This window comes from Nuphar pumila, chromosome 5 (assembly GCF_984573655.1).
Source record: "Nuphar pumila chromosome 5, dmNupPumi1.hap1.1, whole genome shotgun sequence".
In the NCBI taxonomy this organism is placed as follows: Eukaryota; Viridiplantae; Streptophyta; class Magnoliopsida; order Nymphaeales; family Nymphaeaceae; genus Nuphar; species Nuphar pumila.
Window position 1 is genome coordinate 15,777,377 of NC_143253.1, and position 12,097 is coordinate 15,789,473.

Sequence of the window (12,097 nt, forward strand, 5' to 3'; positions counted from 1 at the left end):
AAGTTCAAAACCCAGTGGTATAACTGGTAGGTCTGCCTAACCCCAGCTTGCCTTTAAAAAAAATGTGGATTGCGTAGCTGCGACCTGCTTAGCCGCCATTAATCTTGGTATTTCTCGAGATGAGGTGGTGTTCATCTAGAAGAATGTTGAGATGGATGGTTAGCAGTAGCAGAGCTGCATCAGCACCGCTACACAAAGAGTGATCTCGTTCTCAAGTAATCTTTCACACTGTGCTGCCAACCGTTCAACCATCTCTCTCTCTCTCTCTCTCTCTCAAACTGGTGGTGTTGGTGGTTTGATTTAACGAATCATAACGAGCAATTTTCTCACCAAATCTTTTACATTGTACCAAACATTATGATGGAACTCTCTCTCTCTTTCAAACTTGTGGTGCTGGTGGTTTGATTTGACGAATCATAACGAGCAATTTTCTCACCAAATCTTTTACATTGTACCAAACATTATGATGGAACTCTCTCTCTCTCTCTCTCCAAAATCTGCTGGTGATTGTGGTTTATAGAGATTTCACGTATGATAACATACATTTTTCTCACAAGCTTAAAGCCTTGAACAGTATGATCCCTCTCTCTCTCATTGATTTAGTGATAGTCCAGTAGGAATAGAGTTTCCAATAAGTTGCAGTAAAGACGAACATGCATGTAGAAGGGTGTTGGCTTTACTAAGTGAGATTCTTTCAATGCAGTAAATTCCGGTCTTGGTAAATGAAAAACCAAAAAGGATTTTGTCATCTCATCCCCATCAAATAATGGTGTTTCTGGATTGGTGGCACAAGGATTGGCCCTGCTTTTCCCTTTCTATCTTCATTTAATTGTTAAATTGTTTCCTTGTTTTTGCCATTTTTTTTCGATAAAAAAACCTGGTCCACTTATTTTCCACTTGTTTCTTTTCAGCCCCAGCCTCTTCATATTTCTTTGTGGATATTTTGGTGCCACGCAGCGCTGGAAGCCAAACAGGAATAAATAAGTGAAGGGAGGTGAAGATAAAAAAGCAGACAGGCCGGGTTGGGGTGGGAAGACGCAAAAGAAAAGAATTCCATTTCATCCTTTACGATGGCACGTGTTTTCTTTCTTTCTTTTATTGTTATTTCTTGTGATTTACGATTTCGCTTTCTAAGTAGGCCTTTTATTGAAAAAAAAAAAAACAGAGCTTATGATTGTATTTTTTATGGTCGAGAAAATTTGTGATAAACCAAAAGGCAAGAAAAAGCCCACAAAAAGAAACGAGAGTTTGAAGTTTGAGTAAAATGTGTGGCTCAGCTTTGCAGATCATCTGTGGTCTCACTGTACTGGTCTTTTCAGAGACGTATGGAGATGGGTTTTGCAAACAACGGCTCTTTGGGGCGTTGAGTGCATCGTTTGAGCATGGCGGAGCATTCTCTGCGGTTTGCGGTGTGTTGGTATCTGTCTTTCTCATGCTGCTTTGTGTTGCTTTTCCTCTTTTCATGTCTGTTTTTTTTTTTTGAATACGTACCATCTTTTAATTAGGCTCTGGTGGAAAGCACAATGGGGTTGCTTTTTGCGTTTTGGAGCCAGAATTCAATTTTTTTAGTTACTTCGAGTCCTTTACGTCGCTTGCGTCTTGATATTGGGGTGCAGTGGAGTTTATTTTTTATAATAATGGGTCATTGTTGCTGTTTGAACACATGGTCTCAGTGCCAAGAATCATATCTGTGATGTTAATGGTTCTGGTTTCCTTCATTTGTTTGTTTCTTTGATACTCGGCTTGTAGTTTTAATTGCTAAGCCGTGTGTTAATACGAACAATATTAAGTATTTTTGGTCGTTTCCTTTTACAGATTATGTCAACATCTTAATGGTAGAGCAGGAATTGGAGTTGTGTTTTGCAAGTGAGGTGTCTTTGTGGGTGGGGAGGAATGCTTATCTGGAAAGACGGCCATCTTTGAGGTTTAAGGTAATGGGATTTCTCCCATTCAGTTGCATGAATAAATGCTCTTCATATGAACTGCTCAATGCCTTTCTATATTCAGGTATTTTTTAGTTGTAATGGTGAGTATGTTGTTTTCTGTCTAGGTTGGGATCTTTTTTAAGTGGTTGGATAACAGATGATGGAGAAGTAGGTTATTGTTGGATTGGTGACCGTATAGTTGCACTGGAGATGGGTTTTGATAGATATTGGAGAAAATGACCTTGTCTTTTCGGGTTTTTATGGCTGTGTTATCGTGAAGAAGAATATGTTGGCATAGATCTCTGAATGGAGGGTTCTGAAGAATTACAGTGGAAGAAATCTAGCTCTAGGGAACTGGAATTGCACGCTTCTGTTGTTTCAAGCAGTAGCCGTGGTGATCATGATGGCATCCCAAGAGATGCTTCAGAATTGGGCAGGAAGCTGCACATGCAAGCTAAGGGGAAAGATTTAGGATTTTATTGGACGCGCAATGTAAATAACCAGATTGGATCTCCAATTACCTGTGGAAATGAGGCCATGGGTGTTTTGGAGCCCAATGTTATCAGCTTGCGCCAATGGTTAGACAACCCAAATCGATCCGTTGACCGTTTGGAGTGTCTGCACATATTCAGGCAGGTTGCAGAGATTGTAAATGTTGCTCATTTGCAGGGAGTTGTTGTTCATAACATTAGGCCTTCATGCTTTGTTATGTCTTCATTCAATTCTGTTTCTTTCATTGAGTCTGCATCTTGTTCGAGTTCGGGTTCTGATTCAAACGACGAGGCAGTGAAGTTGGTGGATCAGTGTAAGGTTGGTGAACATAGCTCCTCATCTCCTGTTTCTTGTGGATTTTCTCGGCAGAGAAGCCTGCCTGCCAATGAAGATTCACAATTGGAAATCTCTCCTACGGTCCCCTCCCCTAGAGATTCAGAGGGGAATGACCACACTGGTGTTTGTCAGTCTGATGCAGAAACTGTGAGTTTCTTGAGGTCAAGATCTACATATGCCACGGTATTATCTTCGGTTGAGGAGACCAAGGAAATGCATGCCATTGGAAGCAGCAAGGGTGTTGGCCATGAACGATGGAAGACAATGGCATTGAGACAGATCTTCTTCATGGAGATTAATTGGTACACAAGTCCAGAAGAGGCTTCTGGTGCTCCAATCTCCTTTTCTTCAGATATTTACTGCTTGGGTGTTCTTTTATTTGAGGTATGGTTTCTTTTATTTTATTTTTCAGAGTATTAAATTGAAGTGCAATGTCCTGATTGATGGTCCATATAACAGTTCACGACCTCTTTGAACATGTTGGATATTTCCTTACAAAGTTAATTAGATAAACCTATGAATTGTTTTGTGAAATGTGTTTCATGTGTGTTACCAGCTGTTCTCCACATTTAGTACAGAGGGGGAAAAACTCAGTACTATGTCCAACCTTCGCCACCGTGTTTTGCCTCCACAGTTATTGCTGAAATGCCCCAAAGAAGCCTCATTTTGTTTGTGGTTACTGCACCCCCAACCTAATACCCGGCCAAAAATGAGGTGAGCTTATATGTTGTCTGCTATTCCATATGATATATTTTATTTTCAGGAAAGTGAAAGTGCTAGTTCTTTCATTCCCCTTGAAAACAAATGCATTGAATTAATGTTGTATAACTGCAGTTCCTGGGTGGAATTTCATAATCTCATTCATGTAATTTTAACACATTTCAAAGATTACAAGGACTTTAGCATATATCTTGCTTTGAAGGGGAACCTGATCAATGTTTCCCATATATAATACATGTCCCCTTCACGTTTGCTTTAAAAGAAAAAAGGGAAATTTTCAAATACCTCCCAAATGTTTCGACCTAATTCATCTGCACACCAAACATTTCAGAGTTTGCAAATGCCCACCAAAGTTTTCTTATTGTTTAATCTAATTACTCCGATCATAAACTAATGTTGGATTGTTCTTGGGTTAACCTAACTCATGTTTTGAAGTTACAATTTTACCCCTGTAATTGGTGAAATAAAATTACTAGTTTGCCCTTATTCTAGAAGTATAAACAAAGTAAGTTTGACCATGTGTAGAGCTGTCAACTGAATGTATTTAGTAAAAAAATTATTGACTACAATGACATTTTAACCCTTGACCTCCCCATCAAGAAACAAGACACTAACCACTACATTATGAAGCTTGTTGTTGGTTATTTTCAGATTTTTTTTATTTAAAGCTTAAATTGCAATAAGCCAATGTACCCAAAAATCAGTTTCGTAATTTCATAAGTCAAAACAGAATTCAGTTTCAACAGGTATGTTAGTAATTAGAGTATTCACATTAGTAAGGGTGAACAAAGAGAACTGGTGGATACAATTTAAGATATAAATTAGAGATAGCTTAGAAACTTTAGTGCCACAAGTTGACTCAGATTGATTTAATCAAAGTTAATTGAAGAATTTTGAACAAAAGTTGCAGAGATGAGTGCAGAAATCAGTCAATCCAAGATGAACATTTTCAGCAAGTGAGGGCATATATTCGACCAGTGAAAGGAAAATCTGAAGCTCCAAAACATGAATATTTCTAGTTCAACAATTGACAAGAAAATTAAATATGTTTGCTTACTGTAAGGCACTATTTGAAGTTCAGTATCTACAACCGGGACACTGGCTACCATGAACGCTTGTTTTTTTTTTTTAATACCCAAAACTCCAATCATTATTGTATATCAGCTACATTTCACAGGAAAAAAAGCCAATACCCACTTCTTACATCTCAGCAAAGAATTTGACAAATGGAAAGGATTAATTGAAAACTAATGCTATTTCTGATGCAAGAAAATCCATCAAGGAATACAACATAGAAGAGCAATGAAGCCTCTGTTTGCTTTACACCAGATCAAATGTGACAATCAAAGTCACGTGCAAGGAATTCAATCCTCTGCAAATATGACACCAGCAGCATGAGAGCAGGGATAAGAACAAGAGATGATGAATAAAGAAGCCCTAGAGGCAGAGCAGGAATAAGATTTAAAAAAAAAATCTACATCATGAAAGTAGGGATGAGAAGAAGAAGAAAAGCAAAGAAACCAAAGGTTGAGAGAGAGAGAGAGAGAAAGGGAGCGTTGACTTTCTGTGTGTGTGAGAGAGAGAGAGAGACGTCATGACTCACTTGTGATAAGTAAAAAAAAATAGGAAAGTTTCCTAAAAACTAGGCCTTCTCAAGTGGCAAGACATATGGGTAACATGGTCGTTTTAAAAAATTTATAACTGAATTCATTAGAAGTAATTAAATTGCGGTTCATTTGATTAACCCAGGTAAAAACTTTGGTGGACGTTTGCAAACTCCGAAACTTTTGGTGTGCGCATGAATTAGGCCGAAACGTTTGGGGGGTATTTGAAAATTTCCCAAGAAAAAAAGACTATAAATCATGCCCTGAAGTACTTGCTGTCTTTCCACAAAACTTATCCTTACAATGGTGGAGTGTTTCTGTAGCCTTAAATGACAAGATGCAATGATGGAGATAATGCTGATATCACATGCTGATAATGATTGTGTCCCAAAACACACATTTTCAACATTGGCATTAATATCATTTCTATGAAATGGCAAATGGCTTTGCATGTATGCAACAGTGATTTTGGTCTGTATTGTAGAAAACCTTTATGAGTTGCTTGTAGGATTATAGGAATGCCCATTTTGTGTTTTTGACTACTGCAAAAAACTTTCTGCTTCCAAAAAAAAGAGAGAAGTGACACTGTAAAAAATGCACATGATTCAAAATGAAGTAACATATTCCTATCTTTATTTTGCTGACTGGTGCTGCCACTAAACTATGCGCCGAACCACATTAGTAGTCAATGACCTTATGATACATAATTCTGTTTGAAAATTTTAGCTGGACTGTGCATTAGAAGTTACAGGGTTGTTGCTCAGGCTTTCATTACTCTCACCTTTTGATATGTTATAACTGTGGACAATCATATCATATGTAAACCCATTTTCTCGTGTAACCATGGTGAATATTGCACTGGAAGTTCTTAAGAATTTTAGCTGCTGCCTGCCGTGATTTCCTCAATTTGATCAGGCATTCATTCATCCAGTGTTTGTTCACTGGCTGGTCTAAGTAGAGCTTCATCAGAAAGCATGCTGGGGTAAGCTAACTTTTAGCAGAATGGAGAAGAGTACAACTTCTGCCTCTAGTGGTAAGCTTATTACTTTGGCTTTTATCAGAAGAAATGATCTGAGGGAAAGTACTTCCAAGGAGATGTTTGTAGCCTAGATGTTTGCAAAAGTAAACATGGTGCAGAGTTGTGAGTAAATGCCTTTTCAATGGCCGCAAGTTCATAGTGGCTGCAACTTTATGAAAGGCTAAACCCAAAAATTAACATGTGGATTATGGTCAGAATATCCTCAATGATGTGTATATGTTAATGCACCAGACAATTCATGGTTGCCTTTGTCTATAGTTTAGGATGTGTTTGATTATCTTGGATTTCTGATCCAAGAATCGGATTTTATGGGGCACATGTAAATTCCGTGGTTTTCGCAAACATAGGATATCATATCCTCATATTTGAGCAAGGGTCTGGCCAGTGACGGATGAATTTGGGATTCACATCTCTCTCTCTCTCTCTCTCTCCTGTATTGGAAGAGTATCTGAGAAACATCAAACATTACTCTCAGATCTAGGATCTCAAATCATCTTGATCTGAGAACTGAAGTGATCAGATCAAGGTTGTCAGACTAGAAAGCGGGAGCGGGAAACGATACTGGAAGCGGAAGCAAGAAGCGATGTATTTTAAAATGTATAGGAAGCAGGAAGCGAGGAATAAAAAAAATAATACAAGAACTGAATGAGAAACAAAATGGAACACAAAGAAAAACTAAAATAAAAGTGACTTCTTAAAGTTCAATGGAAGCAGAAAGAGAATAAAAAAATGATAAGTGCATAAAGCCATAAACTCAATGGAAGCTATTTCAATGGATGGGCTTTCTACCCTTGAAATCTGGGATTACACAGTGATTAACAGTGATCTTATGATTGATGTACAGTGAGATTTACAATAGCAGTTGCCTAACTGCCAAGGGTGCTAATTTTAATGTGATAAAATTATTCGAATATAGGGTGCTAAGCCCTATATGACTGCATGTTTTCTAGATCCATCTTTCCATTTGCATTGTCCCATTCAGAACAGACTACATTGACTGACTACTTTTCTTTGTAGCAAATATGCAAAATGCTTTGAGATGGTTTGGTGATTACTAGTAGAATATTTCCATTGCATTATTTGTTTAAATTTTTATTTAGTGATTTTCATTCATGGATGATGGTGATGATAAGGTCACGGATTTGGGCCAAGGAGATGATTGTTCATTTTCATAAAGCTTTTTTAATGTTTTAAATTCTTGTTAAAGGACAGTGAATTGCCTTGTTCTGTCTTCGTATTTTTTCTTTGTTCTCCGACCTCTTTGTTATCAATAAAGTAGATTTAGACAAACATGCACTTGTAGCTTTTATTGGAATCAGCATGATTAATGGGATCTGATGAGAACATATGTGTTCATCTGCAATTTCAACAATTTTGATTAAAGCTACTACTGTTACAAGTATATATTGTTCATCTGCAACTTCAGAGGTTTTATTTGCATTTTCCTTTTTTGGTGGCAAATGGTATCTGCAGCGAGGTGCTGCAGAGTGAATTCCTTGATGAACCCAGGGATAATATGGAGGAGCGAGAAGCAGCGATAAAGACTAAAGAAGAAATAGAAGATCAGGAGTTACTTCTGGAATTTCTTTTGCAGATGCACCAGAGAAAGCAAGAGGATGCAGATAGATTACATGCTATTTTCTGTTGTTTATCATCTGACATTGAGGAAGTTGTAAGTCAGCAATCTATCCTAAAGAAAAATGGGAGTTCATATATGGGATTGGACAAGAACCACAGCTTGGGGTTGGAAAAGCTGGAAAGTTTGCAATTTCCTGTTGATTATGAGGGTTCAACAAGCTTGTGCTCTCATAAGCGTCTAAAACCAAACAAAGATGGACACAAATCAGATATAGGTCCTAGAAATTCAAACAATATTACTGCTAAAAGTTCACGAATGATGAGGAACTTCAAAAAACTAGAAGCAGCTTATTTTTCTACAAGGTGCAAGAAGATAAAGCCATCAACAAAAGTACAGACTAGAAGCTCACCCGGCAGCAGCATTGTTCGAGGATCAAATATGAGGACAGAGGGAAGTAACCTTAGTTATGTTGATAACTTGGTTACCAAGGACTGCCCTAGTGATGAAAGAAAAAGTGGATGGATTGGTCCATTTCTTGATGGCTTGGGCAAATATCTATCATTCAGTAAGTTAAAAGTGAGGGCTGACTTAAAGCAAGGGGACTTATTGAACTCATCCAACTTGGTTTGCTCTCTGAGTTTTGACCGTGACAAAGAATTTTTTGCCACAGCTGGTGTAAATAGGAAAATTAAAGTTTTCGAGTGTAATATGGTACTTAATGGGAATCTGGACATTCATTACCCTGTGATTGAAATGGCTAGCCAATCCAAACTTAGCAGCGTTTGCTGGAATAGTTACATAAAAAACCACATAGCTTCGAGTGATTTTGAAGGAGTTGTGAAGGTGTGTGGGATTTAGTTTTCTTGACCTAAATTAAATGGTTCCTTATTGCATATTTATAATTTCTCTTTTATCTTGATTCAGGTATGGGATGCTACGAGGGGGCAGGTTTTCATGGACTTAAGGGAGCATGAGAGACGTGTTTGGTCTATTGACTTTTCACAAGTTGATCCAACAATGTTGGCTAGCGGAAGTGATGATGGTGCTGTTAAGCTGTGGAATATCAATCAGGCAATTCTATTCTTGCACTTGGTGGATATCAGCTTTGAAACTAAACGAACTGCAGTCATGTAATTTACTATTACGATATAGCTTTTCCCATAGAAATATAATTAGTTATTTGTCTTACATGGGGGGTTACTGCAGGGTGGAAGCATTGGTACAATCAGAACCAAGGCTAACGTATGCTGTGTTCAATTTCCTCCTGATTCTGCACGCACAATTGCAATTGGTTCAGCAGATCATAAAATTTACTTCTATGATCTTCGAAACACAAGAGTACCTTGCTGCACATTAATGAGTCACACGAAGACCGTGAGTTACATCAAATTCATTGATTCAACAACTCTTGTTTCTGCATCAACGGATAACACACTGAAGCTTTGGGATTTATCTATGAACTCATCAAAAGTGCTAGATAGTCCCACTCAGACATTTATGGGCCACACAAATCTGAAGGTTAGATGCCTGATTTAGGGCAAAAGTTCTTGTAAATACATCACATTTTGAGTTGGATATACAACAAACCTAGGCTTTGAAATGTCCCTTTTAATTTTTACCCTACAAAATATTGATATTCCACAGCTTAGGTGGAAATGGGAGCCATAATTGGGCAGAACATCAAGGACAAAAGTACTCAAAAGTCCCGAAATGATTGCCAGGATTTAGAAAACTATTTCCTATTTTCTATGTTAAAGTGATAAATACCTGTTAGAATTTTCACTATACTGATGAATGCAATCTGTTGGTTGATTGCACCTGATCTGTTGTTAATTCGGGCTTGGAATTGTGATCCATATAGTCAAAGTTTGATTTTCTGTGTGCTACCAATAACCTGGTGGCTTTTATTAAAAAATAAATTTACTGGGAAAATGAAGTTAAGAAATTAGAGATCACACCATAGCATGTGATATGGCAGAATATTATGATTAAGATTTCTCAGCATGGAGCTATATATGATATCTAAAGCTTGAAAATTGAAGCTATGATTGCTTTGAGAATTCTGATCCACAATGCATACCTTACAAGTACTTGTTTAAATATGCTCTATGGTAGGGTTACATTTACATTTCAAAAAGTAGGGTATGATGGAGATTGTCTGGTTTAGTTTCAAGGTTTTCAAAAAGATTAATGAGACGGCAGAATAATTATGCTTGGATATATCAACTAGTATGTATTTACTGTATTGCTAATTCTTTGCAAGTACTACCTCATTTTCTCATTGTTGGCTGTATATTTTTATTTTTCATTTGCCTTTTAGCCATACTAATTTGAGTCTTTTCTCCAGAATTTTGTTGGGTTATCTGTTTCTGAGGGTTACATCGCCACTGGATCAGAGACAAATGAGGTACAGGGCTGTTCTGATTACCTGATGACTATTTCTGATAAAGCGTCTGTTTAATATTTTATGGTTATCGTGTATGTTCAGTGATGGAAGCAATACTTTTCTTCTTCTTTTAGGTTTATGTTAACTTTATATAAATCAGATTGAATGGTAAAATTGTGGTTTCTTAGCCTGGTGTTCCAATCATAGTCACTGATATCGGCAATATTTTCAAAAAAATCGCGATATTATCACTGCATTTTTAGCGAGTGATATTATAGGCAAAATATCGTGATATTTTGACAATATCACCAACTTGATAATATCATGATATTTTCATGCGAATATATCGATATTCTCATGATATTATCAGTTATGATGATTAGTTTTTGTTTATTTTCTACATCTTAAATATGTTTTTCTTCTTTCTTATTTTCTTTTATTATGTGTATTTTATTGTCTAAACATGATATTTTATTACAAGATTTTCCCAAGATTTATCACCAAACCTATAATATTGCAAGAAATGGCCTCATCGAGATATAGCCGATACCGATATTTGTGACTATGGTTCCAAGTCTCAAATACCACCAGGAAGCTTCCCTCAGCTTGACGATGAAGGAAGAAAAATAAAAGAAACATCTTTTATGGCAACGTGACTAATATACTGTTCAAAACTGTAAAACAGTGTTACTTATGTGCATGCATGCATGCACACATGTAGTTGGGGAGGCTTTGTCTGGTGCTTTTTGTTCTTTTTTGTCTATGGAACGGGAACAGTGCTTACCATTTCAGTTTCCAGTTTCTCCCGCTTACCAAAATCATTTTTATCTTTTCCATTTTCCTAGTCCTTTCTAAACTCATTTTTTTCATGGTAAAAATAAAATATTCAATTTCATAAGGTTGTGTCGGAACAGAAAATAGTTGATCTATGTGCTCATCTTACATTAATCAGATCACGGTTCAAAACAGAGACAAAAAAGCAGTACTCTCTCTCTCTCTCTCTCTCTCTCTCTCTCTCTCTCTCTCTCTCTCTGTGTGTGTGTGTGTGTGTGTGGTGGTTGGGAATGGGGGAGTGTTTATGGGTGTGCATGCATGTCTGGTCATTGCACATTCCTCCAGTTTCCGATTGGTTGTACAGTGTAAACTCATCTTTCCTTTTATTTGTTTTAGGTCTATTATCCACTCTCACTTGTGCAGGTTTTTATCTACTACAAGGCCTTCCCAATGCCAGTGTTGTCATACAAATTTAGCACCAGTGACCTTCTAACGGGTTGGGAAGTTGATGACACTTCTCAGTTCATGTCGTGCGTATGTTGGGGAGGTCAGTCTTCTATGTTAGTAGCTGCAAATTCCGCAGGCAACATAAAAATTCTTGAGATGGTTTGATTCTTTGCAAGTTCATGTTTTGAGCCAGTGCTACTCGTATACTGGTCTCTTCATCAGGGAAGACATTTTTTGTGGTGATTCCATTGATTTGGCAGTTAGCAGTAAACATGAGAGTTTTTATCAGGAGAGAGAGACAGCAGCTTCTGGCATTCGACCACACCTGAGCAAGTTTTAGCTGCCGGAATCTAGTGTATTTAGAGAGGCATTTGGAGTTTTGATGTCTAAGATGTTAATCACCAAGCAAAGATGTAGGGAAAATGTACATAGTATATATTTATTAACGTATATTAAGAATGACAAGTTAGTGGATGTGAGTAATAGAATTGTAATATGGGTTCAATTGAGGTGTTTCTGCGCTGAGTTTTTATCATGTTTCTATTTGTGCAATGAAATTGGTATCTGATACGCGTAGCCAACAACTGGGAGCAGAAGCATGCTTTTCATTAAAAGAGAAACTATTGGCTATACTCATGAGTTCCAACCCCCTAGTTGGAACTCATAGGGAGGCAGGTTGTGTTGATCAAATTTGAGCTTATGAATGTGTTCATGATCAAAATAGTTTTTGAGGGGTGAAAAAGCAGCACATTGTAGGTTATTGATTTTTCAATCCCCAGAAAATCCGATCTACAG

The 12,097-nt window shown here is 37.3% G+C and overlaps 1 protein-coding gene across 6 annotated transcripts; it reads left to right on the forward strand.

Moving 5' to 3' along the window:
• Nucleotides 1–1,303: 1,303 nt before the first annotated feature.
• Nucleotides 1,304–11,819, forward strand: LOC149836916 (protein SPA1-RELATED 4-like). Of its 6 annotated transcripts, none has more exons than XR_016431875.1 (9): nt 1,304–1,417; nt 1,816–1,931; nt 2,051–3,137; nt 3,310–3,467; nt 7,590–8,538; nt 8,620–8,825; nt 8,902–9,213; nt 10,043–10,102; nt 11,279–11,819. XR_016431875.1 is itself a non-coding variant. In XM_090005661.1 (9 exons), the coding sequence occupies exons 3-9, from the start codon at nt 2,232–2,234 to the stop codon at nt 11,465–11,467; spliced, it is 2,748 nt and encodes a 915-aa protein (XP_089861787.1). In that variant the 5' UTR covers nt 1,318–1,409; nt 1,816–1,931; nt 2,051–2,231; the 3' UTR covers nt 11,468–11,819. The 6 variants fall into 6 exon arrangements, 3 of the variants coding, with proteins under 3 accessions (XP_089861787.1, XP_089861789.1, XP_089861788.1); XR_016431873.1 differs by having other exon boundaries at nt 1,318–1,409; XM_090005661.1 differs by having other exon boundaries at nt 1,318–1,409; nt 8,620–8,766; nt 11,252–11,819.
• Nucleotides 11,820–12,097: the final 278 nt, after the last annotated feature.